Below are 17,845 nucleotides of genomic sequence, written 5' to 3'. Positions count from 1 at the left end.
AAAGTTGGATTCAAGTTCATGGAGGGTGGACAATGCCCCTCCTCACCAACTTTTTACAACTGACTCCTTCTGGGCCCGCCCTGTCCCAGGTAGCTAATCCCATGCTACCCATTAGCTGAGACCCATCAGGCTTGTTATCAACCATCATCACACTGTAGGATTTCGAATAGTCTGTCCAACTGTCCTTATCCATCAGCATCAGATCTCAGGAACGTCCATATTCTGCCATCTGAACCTTGTTTCTCAGACTATGTATCATTCCTGCAAATGGCTTGACCACCGTGTTGGGCTGAGTGTGCTGATGTTCAGTTTGGACAACACGCACCGCCCATGTGCCCAGCTCACACCCTGCTGTCTCCAAGGAGCCGGGTGGCTCCCCCCTGACCTGTGACAGTCAGATAACCCAGTTATCCATCTGGCAGGCCAGGCCTCACATCTGTGCCCTCACTTGCTGGGACAGGTGTCTGAGCAGCTAACCCTAGGTGGTAAAACAGACAGGGGACTGAAGTCACTGTGGGACCTAGACAGAAAGTCCATGTCTCTGAGTTTCCACTTGTTAATTTTTTTTTAACTTATTTGACAGACAGAGAGATCACAAGTAGGCAGAGAGGCAGGCAGAGAGGGTGGGGGGGGGGGGGAAGCAGGCTCCACGCTGAGTAGAGAGCCTGAAGCAGGGCTCGATCCCAGGACCCTGAGATCATGACCTGAGCCGAAGGCCTAGGCTTAACCCACTGAGCCACCCAGGTGCCTCTGTTAATTTTTAAGATGAGGCTAATAACAGCCCCTTTCCTCTGAGTGCTGTTGTGATAATTTGGTGAGCTCAGCTATGTGAGGGGCTCAGCGGTGTCTGGCACACAGCAAGGACTCAGAGCATGTGAGTGATATTAGCGCTGCTATTTATGTAGGCCTTCCTGTTCAAAAGATGGAAAAAAATAGTCTCCATTTGGCTGGTGGGTTCCATTATCATCTGGTAAAGAAACACCCACAGAGCCAGAGGGCTGCCTGCTTGTCTATCACAGAGACTACAGGAAAGAGGTAGATAACTAGGTGTGAACTTGTTATTCTTTTCTTATGAGTCAAAGTAGTGACAGTAGAAGCAAAACGGGACCAAGAGAAAAGGCCCAAGGTGGACAGAATAATGGCCCTCTGAGGGTGCCTGCATCCTAATCCGGGAGGATGATACCTTATATGGCAAAAGGGGCTTTGCAGATGTGATGAAGTTAAAAGATCTGGGGATGGAGAATGGTCCCGGATTGTCAGGGGGGGCCCAGAGATGTGATGATGGAAGAAGGGGGGTCAGAGCCCAATATCCGAAGGTGCCACGCAGGAAGAAGCCAAGAAGCAAGGAGTGCAGGAGGCCTCTCGAAGTGAAAAGGGCAGGGCAACAGAGCCTTCTAGAACCTCCAGAGGGAGCATGGCCTGCCGACACCTTAATTCCAGCCCAGCAGCACCCATTTTGGGCTTCTGACCTCCCGAACTGTAGGATAGGAAATTTGTGTTGTTTTAAGCCACCACGTTTGACGTAATTTGTTGTGCGGCAGCTAGAAGGAACTAATATCGGGTATCTCTAGATAATGAACTGGAAAGACAGACTCAGGATGTTCACCTCGTGTTTTAATCAAGTGAATGGGACCCTCTTATCAGCAAAGGCTCGGATAAATGGTGAAGCATCCTCTGATGTCAAGGGCGCGTCCATGGGTTTTCTCTGTGTTGACTGAGAGACACAAGGGAGATGCACGAGAAGAGACAGGGGGCTTTTAAAAGAAATGACTGGGGAAGGGGGTGCTTGGCTGTAGAACAAGAGATTTTACCTGGTCTCCTGTGAGGAGGCACCTGTGGGCTGATGGCGTTGGTCCCCATGATGACGTACTCATAGTGGACTCCGGGATTGGGCTGCTGGTGGATCATCTGACAACACAGAGGTCAATGTCACTGCACAGGCACACACTCACATCCCTCTCCTGCTGGCCCAGGGTTCCCCAGTATGCTTGGCACTATCTACACATGAGTGGGTTGATTCGGATCTAACCATATTAGTGAACCCGTGACAGGTTAAAGGAAAGCTCTTTCTGGATGGTTTTTTGTTATTTGCTTTTGAAGAATGAAGGACTTAGAAGAAAACTGGGCTGAAAGTCAAGATGTTATACATCCCAAATACAAAGATGGGAGCAATGGTAGCAGAGCCTTTCTGTGGGCTCTCAACCATCTTAACATCATGGTTTGGATTGTGCTCGGTGCTCTCAAAATGGCCAAGCCACGTGTCTGCTCCAGGGGGACGCATTTGAACACTAGGTGGCGAGATACAGTCACGCCAAGAAGAGCCAGCCCACTCGGGCAGAGCCAGCCTGGGAGCCTTCATGTTCCTTCAAAGAACCCGACCTAGCCCTGAGGTTGGCTCAGGAAAGGCCTGCCCCACCCTCTCCCACGTGCATTTTCTGGGTCTCGTCCCCTCTCATCCGTGGAAAGCTCCAGAACCACAAAGAGATGGGTTCAGGACAACGGGTGTCAGGGAAGTAAGTCTCCCTGGTTCCTATCCTCTCAGGCACCAATGTCAAAGGCAGGATATCAAGCAGGAAGCTGCTGAAGACCACGGAAGTCAGGAATTAAACACCGTCTGGGACAGAAAACACAGCATAAATCAGCACAGCTTGGCAGAATAAATCCCTCTCTACTGGCTTCAGAGCACACAGTCCTTTGTGCCCAGGGCCTTCCTGGTGAGAAGCAGGGTGCTGGGCGAAACGGAGCAGCAGAACGGGGATCTGCTATGTGCCTATGAGCCAGGCAAGGAGACACTGTCCCATTCTGATATTTCTGTCTCTACTGCTTTCTAAAGGGGCACTCCTCTGACCAGTTGTGTCACCTAGAGCAAGCCCCTTGGTTTCACAGTTTTTGATTTCCTCATTGGACGAGAAGCTTAGGGTCAGAGCGGTCTCTTTGGTCCTTTAAAGCCACAGGCATCTCCCAGTCAGCCCTGCATGGAGGGTCTTGTTGGTTCATGAGAGTGTGATTCTGTCCACCATCATCCCTTACCCGCTCTCTCCATGGGAAATGGGGCCTCCATTCTACAAACCACCGAGGGAAGGCAGACATGAGAACCACTGAGCTCCTGACACATAGGACCCATGGTGGTAAACAGAACCCCAAGGGATGAAGGGGCATGGTCTCTGGTTCCCTGTTGACCCCTAATTCCCTCATTTCTCTTTTCACATATTCTGTCTGAGGCCGGAAGCTCTCCTTGCCTCTCTCATGCCTCTCTCTTCTGCCAGTGCAAACCTTGTCCCATTTATGAAGTTATTCTTGGCCACCGCATCCTAGACCACCCACAGTGGTCCCTTAACAACCGGGGTTTTTACCCCTGATGCCATTTGAAACTTACCCAGAGTCCAACAACCAACTGGACAGTCTTTAAAAAAATATTCAAAATTAACTATAACAAGGCTTCTTTTATAGTTTCTAGTCTATGAGCCTCCAGGCCCAACAGGAATGAACGTGTAACCATATAGTTGGGAGAACTAATATTTATAAAATTCTAACACAGCAAAGTAGCATGTAGATTCGCATGGCTTTGGAGATAGTAAGAGAATGCAGATCTGTGGGTGAGCTCGTCTTTATCAAAACCCGATTTCGAGCTTTTTATTTCTTGTCACTTTTTAAAATTTCCTTATCTTTTGAAGAAGACTGGATTTTAGTGCTTTCTTTTAAAAATAAGGACCATTTTAAATCCAGGGCGACTTCATAATTTAGTTTCCAGTAAAATAAATCCCAAATTGTGTCTTCTGCCAGGCAAGGAACCTGTAGTAAACCTCCGTATTGTTACTCCGAGTTTTATTGTATCATGTGGAGTACTCTGGAGCTCTCGTTTCTTCATTCGCTTTAATAGAATTTGAAGAGGGCTGGGAACTTGAGCGGTCTTGTCTTGCTTTAGGCATTTGCTTTCTTTTGCCATAAAAAGAAAACATGCCAAATTAGCATTAGGAGAAAAGTGCCTGGAGGGGAGCCAATGCTCATGAAATAAAGGATATGTTTTGCCTCTGATTTGGTATAACAAGTAAAAACGGTTTTAGGAGGTCCATAAACTCGGAGGGTAATAAGCATCTGGTAGAGGTTAGGTTTCTAAGAACTAGGGACATTCAGAATGGCAAAGATGAACACCAAGCACCCAGGCACCTCAAAAGGCTCAGTCTGAATGGTTTTATTGACCATGGGCACCAATTTGTTGCTTGTTTGTGCTACGTGTGGTCCTGGGAAGAAACAAGATGCAGAATCCCAATTGTCCGGAAACACGCAAACTCACATAGACATCCAAGATCTCATTCGTGGGGCCTTCAGCCAGAAAGGATTCTCCAGCGGTGCTCGAAATCTCGTTCGGACGCTTGTAGGTGAACATGGTCCCTCCACCCTCGTACCTTCCCGGCCGGTCAATCGCCCAGTTCCCGTTGATGATGGAGCGGCCGGAACGACTTCGCAAAGCTGGCAAGAACAACGAGACAGTTCCTCACGTAAGCCCAGGGTGTGCACAAGAGAGCGAACGGGTCCCCTGCCCCCTAGTTGCTGGCTCATTCATTCAGCAGAGTGTTTCCTGAGGATCCACTATGAAGATCCGCTATGAAGAAGACTCACTATGCCAGCCCACGAGCTCGGCCCTGAGGAATCTAAGGCATAATCACTTCTTCAACCCGTTCAAGTCCTTCCACCACTTGGACTTAGTAGAGAAAGGTGGAGTGGGGGTGGTTAGGAGAGAAGGATGTGGAAATGGAGAGGGGAAGGGGAGAGTTCGAAGAAGAGGAAAAAAGGAGACGAAGGGGAATCGTGTTATATCCCACTATCTGGGTGAGAGGTGGCACGTGGGCAGCCCGGGAGCTGATTTTGGCCCACAGATAAGCTTAGTTTGGCCTTCATTGTGTTTTGTTTTGTTTTGTTTTGAAATAATTAAACCCAAACTCAACTTGGGTTCCCTAGCTTCTAGCTTGTCTTGTAAAACAAGAAGACATGTTAGCTTTGGCTGGACATTCCCTCACAGCAGCAACCAGCTGGAGCTGAGGAGGACGCCCCGTTAGATGGGGTGTGTGTGCTCTGGTTTGTCCCAACCCCACCGCTCCCTACGACTCCCCAACACTGAGGCTAAGTCTCAGTTTACTGCCCATTCATTTATGACTGTGGATTATTTATCCCATCTACAATCATGCTTGCATTGTGATTTCTCTCACAGGACAGAAATCTTAGAATTCTTTCTACTTGTAGGTCTACTAAAAGTGAAAACGCTAAAGATAGGTCAAGCGGGTCCCATGATTTTCTCCTACCTGTTCACCTTCATTCATTTGTATGACCTTCCAGACTCCTGTGGGCTTTTGAGGCTATGAACCCTGCTAGAGGCTCCCACGTACACAGTCAAAATTGACCCTCACGACACTGCTAAGCAGGTGTCTGTCCCCGTCTCTCAGAGCGTGGTTCAGGGATGAGAGGGAACTTGTTCAAATTCGTGAAGATGAGAAGTGACAGAACTATGTCCATACGTAGGAGGGAGGTAAGAAAGGAGAAGGGGGCAATGAACAAAGTGTTCAGTTAATGAGAGAAGAGAGGACAGCCTATGAGAACATTTGGCACCGTGAAATCCCCAAGCCAATGGTGGATTGGGTTTAGAAGGCATCGGGTGTTAAGTGTCATTACATAGTAGGCCTGTGATGGTCACTGGCTCTCTGCAACTTCACTTGCACAGAGCTACTAAATTTAATTTTGTACCATGTAGTAGGGAAAAATTTAGGTATAAACAAAGCAGTGAGAACAGTTCATAAACCTCTGTGTATATATCACCCAGCTTCAATTATTATCAACTCATGGCTTACCCTGTTTCACTCTGCAAATCCCAGACCCCATTTATCCTTACATTTTTCAGGAGGTGTCTCTAAAATATAAGGACTCTTTGTTTCTTAAACCCATTTTCAGCAGCGTTTCTACGGTGGGTCTCTGGGGGTCTGCAGAGTCAGAGCTGCTCCAAGGGGTGGAAGAGCTTCCTTTTTAGAGGCGGAGACCCCCCGCAGACTCCATCCCTGGCTGGTCGGTTCCCATAGCCACGGGGAGACCACAGCTGTGGAGCGCTGAATACCAAATTATCAAATCAATTCAGCTTACCGAGTGGCAAAGAAAGTCAAGAGTAGAGACTGAGGAAGAGTAGGATTAGGGCTGTTTTCTCTCAAAACCACACCTGAGAGTGGGCCATATGGTCTCTTCAATTCCTCACTTCCCCTTCATTTCTCAGCCAGCTCCAACCTGACTCCTGTCCCCATCACCCCTCTGAAACAATTCAAATTAATGCCAGCAAGCCCTCCATGTTGCTGAACCCAATGGGCATCTTCCAGGCCTTCCCTTGCTAGATGTCTCAGTAGCATCTGGCACAGCTAACCACTCCATCCTAATGGAAACATTCTTGCTCTCCTCCTGCTCTAGGGCTGCTCATCTGTTCTTTCTTTTCTGTCATCTTTCTCTACTCAGCTACTGAGTATTAGCATTCCTTGAGGATGAAGAGTAGATCCGATTTGGGTGCTGTACTTTCTTGGGCAAATTCATCTATGCCATGGCTTTAATTATTGTGTTCTGGTGGCTTCCAAATTTCTGTTTCCAACCCAGATTTCTCCTCTGGTCCCTGACTTCTTTATCTGATGGCTTACTTGATAGCTTCACGCAGATGCCTAAGACTGACCTCACCCTTGACCTCTTCCAGTGTCCCCTATGTCAGTAAGTGGTACTACCATCCACATCATTAGAAATAGGGGAATTATCCTGGGCCCCCCTTTCCTTATTCTGTTTATCCAATCCAATCATCAAATTTTATTTGACCTCCTCCATATTTCTTGAGCCCATCAACTTCTCACCAAGTCCACTGCCATAATCCAGGGCGAGACCACCACCAGATCTCATCTGGACTGACTCAAAACCTTCTAACTGATCTGCCTATTTCCCTTCTTTTCAGCCAGAGTAATCTCTTTGGAAAAAGCAGGTTTGACCCTCATCTGTTGGCTCAACACCCTTCAATAGCTTTCTATTTCTGTAAGAGAAGAAACCCCCAATCCTTAATGGATTGGGCCCGTGGTGAAATAGTGGAAACTCATCCCACAATTTTCTGCTCTTTGTACTCTGCTCCCTGGCCTTCTTTTCACTCATCTACTACATCATGTTCCCTCCACAATCCATTCTTTCTTCCAGAAGTATTTCTCTGAACCTTGAACTGTATTTGTTCTTTAGATGACAGCTCCTTAGGGAAGTCTTCCCTAACTCCCAGTTCAGTCTGTGCTTCTTTCATGTGCTCTAAGACATGCAAAATCCTCTCCTCCAAGGGACTTAACTCAGTCTTTACACACATCCATTCAGAGCTTGACTGGACTAATGTCTGTCTCCCAGAGCCCCAGAAGCTCTGATGGGTGTTTCCTCACTGTTACAGGTCTAATGACTGGTGCAGAGCTTACTGCATAGTAGGAATCCACATTTGCTGAACACAAAAGTACATAGCAAAAAAAGACACCAGCTCAAAAGAAAGATAGGCAAAGAATGATGAGCAGGCAATTCAAAGAAGACCAAGTACAAATACTCCGTAAGCAAATGGAAAGATGCTCTGCTTTACTTATAATTTAAGAAATGCAAATCAAAACTGCAGTGGGATCTTCTTTACCCACCAGACTGACAAATGTTTGAGAACATTTAATATCACCAGAATTGGCAGGTGTGTGAGTAAGCAAGCATCCATAACTGTCAGTGGGAAGGCAATCCCAGTTAACCATACTGGAGGGCCACTTGGTTATATGGCTAAAACTCTTTTTTTTTTTTTTTAAGATTTTATTTATCAGATAGAGATCACAAGTAGGCAGAGAGGCAGGCAGAGAGAGAGAGAGAGAGAGAGAGGAAGGGAAGCAGGCTCCCTGCTGAGTAGAGAGCCCAATGCGGGGCTCGATCCCAGGACCCTGAGATCATGACCTGAGCCAAAGGCAGAGGCTTTAACCCACTGAGCCACCCAGGCGCCCCTATATGGCTAAAACTTTAAGTGCCTGTACACTTGACCTAAAATTGTACCTGTAGGAGACTACTTTGAGAGATATACTTTTTTAAGTATACAAAAGTGTTTGTAACAAGGATATTCCCTGCAGATTTTTTTAATAGAGAAAACCCCGAACAACCCAAATACCCCTCAGTAGAGAATTGCTTACATAATTTGTCATACTGAATGTTTATGCAGTGGTTCCATGCAGCCCCCAAAATGGCAAGATAGGTCTGTGTATAGGGGTATGGAAAGAACTCCATGATAAATTTTTAAATGAAACCAAAATGCAGAACAGTGTATTTGGTATGATCTCATTTGTGTATACTTTTAAGTCAGAGCATATACATAAAACATGTATGCACACACAAAACTTTTCAGAGAAAGTCATAAAACTGTTAACATTTGGGAATAGGAACTAGGGTTTAGGTTGGGATGGGAGATGAGAAGGGAAACATTTATTTTGCATTTTATATCTTTTTTATTGCCATTTAAAATTTGTTTTACCATACACAGAGATTACCTTCTTTAAAACATATCTTTTTCAGTTAACATAAAAGACATGGTACAAGCAGAAATACTCCTGAGGGATATACATATTTTCCCTTTCTTTTTTGGCTCTTCTTAAAATCCCATTCAGAGCATCCAAAGCTCAAAACTGAGGTAAGTTCTGGCTAAGCTTTTATTGCTCTTAATGGCCACCTTGAAGAGGTTGTTATCTGTAAACCAAAAAAATCCATTAAAAACCATTTGAAATACTGCACAGGGGAGAACTTCATAGGCTTCCCAGGAAATAAAACACAGAGACCCCGAATTTTTTTTACCATCTACGACTGTTACCCAAGCACCCACTCTTGGGGTTTAGATGAAACTTTCACCATATAATAGCAAAGCGTGTGAGATTTTTAGCAGACACGGGCCTGGTTCCATATGCCCACAGGTTAGCTTATGAAATAGGTCCAGCACTAGCCCCCACCTGGGCTTGCATATTGAAAGCAGCCGCACCTACAATTTACGTGCCTGTAAGCAGTTTCAGGGCTATGTAATAGTGTCCAGAACTACCCCACAAAAAGGTGCAGGTGACTCATGGCTCCTGCTAGTGGGTGTGTTCACAGAAGGTCAAAGTTTGGTGAAGCTTGTCATAGCTATGTCAATATGAGGAAATCTCCACTTTCATCTGACATATGGATTTTATTCGTTCTAGCTGTCAACACTGGGCATACGTATTTGGACTTAACTATCTGCACCAACAATGCTCTTTTCCAAGATTCATATAGGAATCGCTTACTCATCCACGCCCTGCTTCTCAGACACTTTATCCCACAATCTTTTTTTTTTTTTTTAAGATTTTATTTATTTGACAGACAGATCACAAGTAGGCAGAGAGGCAGGCAGAGAGAGAGGGGGAAGCAGGCTTCCCGCTAAGCAGAGAGCCCGATGCAGGGCTCGATCCCAGGACCCTGGGATCATGACCTGAGCCGAAGGCAGAGGTTTAACCCACTAAGCCACCCAGGCGCCCCTATCCCACAATTTAATGCCCACCGTTGCCAACCCAACCACTGATTCCCACATCCAACGAAAAAGCTGGTTTCTTTATAGCCAACAGATTACTATGATCTAGACATCTGTTTTTTTTCCTTAAAAAAAAAAAGATTTTATTTTATTTATTTGTCAGAGAGAGAGAGAGAAAGAACAAGCAGGAGGAGCTGCAGGCAGGGGGAGAGGGAGAAGCAGGCTTCCCACTTAGCGGGGAGCCAGATGTGGGGCTGGATCCCAGGATCCCTGGGATCCTGACCTGAGAGGAAGGCAGACCCTTAACTAACTGAACTACCCAGTTGTCCCTGTTTTTTCCTTCGGAAAATGAAAATTGAGTTCCTCCTGCTAACAAAATTTCAAGTTTCAGCCGTTCTTAGAAGCTATCTGGGAAGTAGCATAACAAGCTTGAGGGCAAAGGGGTCAGACATCACTGGTCGCCACCACAAGGCCAGCTGGAGGGCCTCAGCCCTGCCATTTTCGCTCCTGTCTGTGAGCTTTCATGGGAGCTCACATGTGGGCAAAACCCAAATGAGTCTCAGAGTATGTCAGCTAATGTGGATAACCTTGAAAACGGAGCACACCTCTTCACTTCATATGACCACCCTGGAGGAGCCTGTCAGTTACAAACTTATTGTAGCCTTCCATTATAAATTTGGCAAGCAATCATAATATTAGCAGTACCATGACTGTGTTACCAATAGAAATCGTATATGTATTATGAACACATATATTACAGCTGTTACAGATATTTTGGAATATTTTTAAAAAATATTTTATTTATTTCAAGAGAGAGTGAGAGCACAAGCAGGAGTGGGGGTGGGGGCGGCATGGGTGGGGAGAGGGGCAGATTCCCCGCTGAGCAGGGAGCACAATGCTGGGCTCCATTCCAGGCCCCTGAGAACATGACCTGAACTGAAGGCAGCTGCTTAACTGGCTGAGCCACCCAGGTGCCCTGCCTGATGATTTTTACATTTGTATTACACCTGTCTTACTACTACCTGAATAAAGATAAAGACCATTCTAGACCTCCAGAAGGCAACCTCTTGCCTCCCCCCAAGTCACTACTCTGTCCCTACAAGACCCAAGGTTCATCACTACTGTGCCATCTAGCACCACAATTTGCTCATTTTTGTATTTCAAATAAATGAAATTAATACCATACATATTCTTTTGTGCTGGACATCTTTTACCTAACATTATGCCCATGAGATTCATCCAAATTGTTGCATTTATCACTAATTCTTTTTTTTCATAGTAACTTACTATTATATGAATATGCCACCATTTATTTGTTTTCTCTATTACCGATTGGCTTTTGGGTTGTTTCTAGTTTTTGGCTCTTCTGAGTAAAACTGCTTTAAACATTTGTGTATGTTTTTGCTGGATAGAAGTCCTCATTTCTACTGGCCACATACCCAGAAGAATTACTGGATTATGGATATGCATGTATATGTAACTAAGCGTGCGCGCGCACACACACACACACACACACACACTCACATACACACACACCACACACACGCTTAGTTACAGTGGGCTCTGCCAAACACTTTTCTAAAGTGGTCGTACCCTAGAGTTGTTGTTGGGAGCCAAGGATGTCACTGTGGAGAAGAAATAAAAAATGAAATGAAGGAAGACCAGATAGTACCCTGTGGCGATGGATTTGACTTTGAGATAGTGTGAATTCACCATCTTGAAATCATGGACGTGTATGTGCATATTTATACGTGCATTTAGATGTGTGTATGGGAGTGTGCACATTTTTACATCTGTGTACACATGGGTGCCTCTACATGCGTGTGTTTCCTGGCTCTGTCTGCAGAAACACGCCCCTAGCAACAGGCTCGACTGGCATCTCTGTCTGGAGGTCCATGTTGGTTTTTTAAAAGCTTCAAGTTAACTTTTAGGGGATAACTGCTAGAGGTACGTAACTTGATGAAGGGAAATCTATGTGTATAATCAAACAACAAACTGGGACAAAGCCCCGCTATTCTTTGTTAGGCTGTGAATGTCTACTGCCAGGGATGAACGTGCTAAAAGCAGGCCATGTGCACAGCTCACACTAAATCCTGCCACTGACCCCATCACCCCTCAAAATTGCCAAAGGTTAAACGTGGTTCAGAATCAGTTGTAGGATCTGAATATGAAGAATGCTTAGAGTCCAGATTTGATAGGGACAGAGAAAGTAGCATCTATGCAAACATGTATGTCATGGTTGCTTTCTATTACTGTTCATTTCCCTGCACTTATAGATGTGCTCCCCTTGCTAGAAGAAGAGTGTATTAAAGGCAAATACTGTGACATATGCATTTTTGTCCACTATTGGGCAATTGACTGGGACTTAATAAATACTTGCTGAATAGAAATGAGTTTTGAGCTGTATTGTTCTCATCTATCGTATTTTAACCTTGGAACTGAGATAAGAGATTCTTGGAAACTCCTTCAAGTCCAGCTTATATCTGAATAACCCCATTTAAGAATTCCAATCTCAAAAATGTCCTCCATGCCTCCTGACCACAATGGTAAATACGTGCATTGATGCATAAAAAGTGCTGTTTAAAAAAAAAAAAAAAAACAATGCAAAAACACAAGCATTTCTCTTTAGGGAGATCTGGGTCCAGTTTGACAAAGTATCCAAATTACGGTTTCTGTTAAATAAATATATGTACATATCACACAGTAATTTTTCAGTTCAGATTTGCTTTGGCATTTTGGGTTTGGAAAGAATTGAGCCTATGTGATTTTCTAAAACATGATGTAACACAGTTGGACTGAAAATCAGAGTATAAGAAAAAGAGGTTGGCTCTCTCTTTGGCATGCTACAATCACAGGTTGAATAAAGGGAAATGCCAAGTCTTTGTTCTTATTTCACTGCTAAATTATAGCTAAGTATGGCTAATTCTCATTCTTTACAATATTAACATTTGATTAATTTTGACTCCAAATTTCCTTTGACTACTTACTAACTATAAAGAAACCTTGTGTGTTTTTAAGCCCCAAATAAGGCTGTATGAAATAGATACCATCTATGGTTTAAGTAATAAGGTAAGCAGGACATGGCACTGGGTTGGGGGGTGATTACAAAGATAACCCACAGCTTCAGGAGCTCAACACATACTAATACATGTGAACAGAGAGGCTGTCAGAATTTCCTTGGATACACACAGGATTTTGGAGAGGACGTGACATTTGAGCAGGGATTGGCAGGGTGAGTTCCCCAGGCAAAGCACAGGGGAGGGCATCTGGGGACAGAGAACGGTGTGGACAAAGGCCAGGGCAGGAACAGGCCTGACCTTTGAGGGGTGGGGGGCAGCGTGGGATGCTAAAGCCAGGGCATCCTGGGTACTGGGGGCTGGAGTGGAGTGGGGTTGTGCAGGGACATGAGGTGGGAAGGGGAGACCTTGAGCTGACTGCAGGGTTGGCTTGTGGCACTGGGGAGCCGTGAAAAGATGTTGATTGGGATAGTGACAGTGGAAATCTATTTGGAGGTAATGCTGGCTGCTGAATAAGAAATCCCAAAGCTCATTCACACCACAGTTGCTGAGTAGCTACCATGCGTCTTCCCACCCTCGGGAGCAGCAGGTCCACCATGGAGGCCCCAGGGGTGGTGCAGTCTCAGGGCCACTCTTCTCCTCGTGACTCCACTGTCTACTCCCCAGGAGCAGGGAAAGACCATGTTTAGTACTTTACTTCGGAAAGAATTCCAGAAGCTAACTGCAGCAAAGGGCCTCACTATAGCTCAGTTCATCTAGGGATAAACTTAATATCTTTCTCCCCCTAAATGAGCCTGCTTCCTAACCCCTCCATTTAAAGTTTTTTTTTTTTTAATTTTATTTATTTATTTATTTGACAGAGAGAGAGAGAGAGAGAGAGAGAGAGATCATAAGTAGGCAGAGAGGCAGGCAGAGAGAGGGGGAAACAGCTCCCTGCTAAGCAGAGAGCCCGATGTGGGACTTGATCCCAAGACCCGGAGTTCATGACTCGAGCCAAAGGTGGAGGCTTAACCCACTGAGCCACCCAGGCGCCCCTAACCCCTCCATTTAAAACATTGTTCTCCCACTGCTCAGGTTCAAGGTTTGGCAATGATCTTCTGCCCATTCCTATCTTTCTCCCTGCTAGCTGATCTCTCCTCAGCCATATCATCCCCTTTGCTGCCACAGGGGTCCCCTCCACTCCTCTCGCCCAGTGGCCTCCTGTCTCCGTTCCCTCTTTGCCTCACAGCTTATTTTACTTTTTCCCTTCATGCTGGATTCCCACTGCCATCACCCTGCCCACCCCAGCAAGCACCTACACAGATGTGAAATATATGTGTATGCAGAATTCACGTAAATTTACCATGTTTCCAACAACCTTTTGCTTTTAAGGTCTACCTTTGTCTCTGTAATGACTGTTGGAGTTTTCTAAATGCTGCATAATACTCCATGACATACGCTTGCCTCAGTTCACTTATCTGATCTCCTCGTCCTGTGGGGACTGGTTTTTTTTTATGGTCCACAGGGTCAGCAAATAGCTGGTATTTAGAAAAAAGTCAATGAGTATCTGTTGGCAAAGCCAAGAAAGTTCATTTTTAAAAACAGCTACCCTATCAATAGTAAGAAGAGAAGTATTTCATCAGGGCCCACAAATGTAGGTCAAAGGTGGCAACTTGTTTGCAAGCATGCATCCCCCTCTGCCCCCGGCATCAACAGAGACAATTGGAGCGGTCTAAAAATAATATGTCAGAAAAAAAATGTCAGAGATGAGATGAGAATTCAGCTTCTCCTGCCTCCTGGACGTTCTGGTCAGCTTTGCCCCAAACATTCTCACTAAGGAACATCTGGGGTGACCGCACGGAGTTGTGTTAGGAACCTACATTCGGGATTCTGTGTGGGTGATCAGAACACATTGAAAAAGAGCGTCCTTCCTATGTAGTAAGAGGTGATACCCTAGGAAGGGTAACCTGCTTGGTTTGAGGGAGGAAGGTGACGGCAGCCAGGTGTATGCAGAATGCTAGCCCACTTGCTGGCCTGGCGCTACCCCTAAAACAGGCCTCAAGGATTTACAGCCCTGGTCACCAGACTGCAAAAAACCCCCAAACAACCATGACAAAGAAACACAATCAAGACATACACACACCGCACACACATACTCCGTAGAACAGAAAGTGCCCTATGAACACAGGAGGAGTGGAATGAACACCACTGGGCCTTTGTGCATGCTTCACGTGTATGTAGCTACAGAGACATTGCTCTGCCGAACAGTGTCTCCCCAAAATTCATGCCCATCCGGAACCTGTGAGTGTGAGCATATTTAGAAATGGGTCTTTACAGAATTAAAGATAAAAATACCATACGATCTAGTAATTCCACTACTGGGTGTTTACCCAAAGAAAACAAAAACACTAATTCCAAAGATACTGCACCCCTATGTTTATCACAGCATTATCTGTAATAGCCAGGATATGGAAGCAGCCTGAATGTCCACCAGTAGATGAATGGATAGAGAAGATGTGGTGTAATAAACATACGATGGGATATTACTCAGTCATTAAAAAAATAAAGAGATTTTGCCATCTGAAATTGCATGGATGGACCTAGAGGGTCTAATGCTAAGTGAAATAAGTCAGACAGAGAAAGACAAATAACATATGATTTCACTTCTTTGCAGAATCTATTAAATAAAACAAATGAACAATCAAAAAACCCAGATTCTTAAATATAAAGAACAAACTGGTGGTTCCCAGAGGGGAGGTGAGTGGGGGGATGGGTGAAGTAGATAATGGGGATTAAGAGGTATAAACTTCTAATTATAAAAAATAAGGGGGCACCTGGGTGACTATGTCAATTAAGTGCCTCTTGGTTTCGGCTCAGGTCATGATCTCAGGGTCCTGGGATCGAGCTCCAGATGGGGCTCCATGCTCATTGTGGAGTCAGCTTGAAATTCTCTCTCCCTCTACCCCTCCCCCCGCTCTCTTTCTCTCTCTAAAATAAATAAATAAATCTTTTAAAAAATTTTTTTAAATGTCAGGGTGATGAAAAATATAGCATAGGGAATACAGTCAATAATATTGTAATAACTTTGTATAGTGACAGACAGTGACTACGCTTGTGGTGAGCACTGAATCATGCATAGAAATAATGGCATTATTATTAACACCTGAGATGAAAATAACACTGTACATGAATTATACTTCAATTAAAAAAATGGTGACCAAAAATAGGAAGCTTGAAGCATAACTTGAATCCAGTGAAAAGATTCAAGCATGTGAGGGATATTCCCAACAGTGGATCTGATGGCATTGTTGCTGGGGACTCCAAGATGACACCACTAATTCATCCCTAATCAGTGAATGGCAAACACAGCTAATCTAAAAAAGAACATAGGATGTACTTTGATGTTAATTTAGTATAAGGGTTTTATTGTATGGATACAAAGCAACCTAAACCTTGGGATGTTTTTTGAGTATGAGAACTCTGAGTAATAATTTCCTCTCGGTTTTAAAGTTCTTGGAGAGCAAATTTACAGAAAGAAATTCCTGCATCATTACTTTGATTGGGGACCATGATTCTTACATGTGATACTCCTCTACGTAGGTCTCTGGACATATCTCATGGTGGCAGCTTGTCCATCCAACTAATCAAACAGGTGGAAAACATTTTCCCATGATGATAATAATTTAAAACATTATCTTTAGATGAAACCCAATGGATACAAACTAAAATGCAAAATCACATTTGGAGGAGAAAACAAAATTTCAAAGGCATTTGGACTTGAAGTAGAACAATGTTGGGCTAACTCCTTCGTCTCTAGAAAGTGTTAACCTTCCTGGGCTAGTACCGCCTTAAAGGGAAAGTCTAAGAAGCCCTAAGGAAGTGGACGGTTCTCTAGCCATCTTGAGAATTTAAAAATAGCATTTACGTTTTCCTCTAGCACACATTCATCCTTTATATTCGCAGTCTGCTCTCCAAAACACACTTTGTTTAAAAAAATGGAACTGTCAAATATATTAAAAATAAGCAAAGCAGTAAAGCAAAATCTCATGTACCCATCACCAAGCATCAAAGAATGATCGATGTTCGGCCATTCTTCATCTGTATCTCTCTAACTGCTTCCTTATCTTTCTTACTTTCCAACACTTCCCTCGGACCTGGGGTGGGGTTGGGGAGCAGAGATGAAGTTTTGCTCTTCTTCCTGGAAATATTCCCTTGGTTCAGACTCCAAAAATATAGTTGATTTTTTTTTTCTTCTCTGCTTTAATTCCATTTCCAAATTGGGGTAAGGAATGCAGGGGGTTTTTTGTTTGTTTGTTTTGTTTTGTTTTTTTAAAGATTTATGTATGTATTTGAGAGAGAGAGAGAGAGAGAGCAAGCAAGCAAGCACACAGAGGGAGAGGGAGAAGGAGAAGCAGACTCCTCACTGGGCAAGAAGCCTGATGCAGGGCTGGATCCCTGGACCTCGAGATCATGACCTGAGTGGAAGGCAGTCACTTCACGGACTGATCTTGAGTTCAACCAGATTCGTGTTTAAAAGTAAAAGTCTAAGGTCTGCTACATGCCAATAATAATTTCAAGTAAAGCTAAGAATTGTAATTTTTTTTAAGAGTCACTATTATTGGGCCAAATAGACTAAAGTGTAGGTTTCTAGGAATATTTCTACCAAAAATATAATGTTACAAAGATGAGTAGAGAATATTTAATGGAATTGCTCTGAGTAATACTTTATGAATAAAACAGATGAAGGTCACTTCTCTGGTACCACATTATTTCATTAATTTAGAGAAAACACTGTGTGCCCCATTACACTTTTTTTAAACAAAATTTGAGATGGTGTCTATACTCAGGAAATAGCCCAAATCATTCTTTGTTGACAGAGAAGTTTTAAGTTATTACCTACTATTGAACTACGTTTAAATTTGAAACGCCAGTACATTGCTTCTTTCTCCATGAGCATCCTAGAAGACTTATCTCCCATGTTTACATTTCATAGATACAGGTTAAATACCTCTTTCCAAATTCAGTTGTAAACAATATTGAAATTGGTGTTTATAATTTTCATTCAAGTGGTTTATACTTTTCCATGTTTCTTCATTAAAATATCTATTGTTCTGGGCACACTCCAAATCTTTATTAATGGAACTTGATACTTTCCCAACTTGATCTTTTCATCCACTCTCTTACTGGAGAGATGCACAAAGAAAGATACACGTTGGTGTGGGGCTGTACTCTAGTGCATGCATTCATCAGTTTAGCGACCTAGGATTAAACAAATACACACTGAGATAAATTACATATAAAACCGTTCCAG

At 44.0% G+C, this 17,845-nt stretch overlaps 1 protein-coding gene across 1 annotated transcript in view; it reads right to left on the bottom strand.

Annotated features, from left to right (window-relative positions):
* The window catches only part of LOC308346600 (thrombospondin type-1 domain-containing protein 4-like), a gene marked incomplete at both ends in the record, with an annotated part of 61,802 nt that overhangs the window by 24,522 nt on the left and 19,435 nt on the right, over positions 1–17,845 (bottom strand). Inside the window, 2 exons of the mRNA XM_080809667.1 lie at positions 1,812–1,908; positions 4,295–4,470. Coding sequence (XP_080665793.1) covers positions 1,812–1,908; positions 4,295–4,470 — 273 coding nt within the window. The remainder of the gene's footprint in view (positions 1–1,811; positions 1,909–4,294; positions 4,471–17,845) is intronic.

Source organism: Martes martes (assembly GCF_963455335.1).
Source record: "Martes martes genome assembly, chromosome: 7".
In the NCBI taxonomy this organism is placed as follows: Eukaryota; Metazoa; Chordata; class Mammalia; order Carnivora; family Mustelidae; genus Martes; species Martes martes.
Note: the sequence above shows the minus strand (reverse complement) of the source record. Positions and strands in the feature narration are given on the sequence as shown.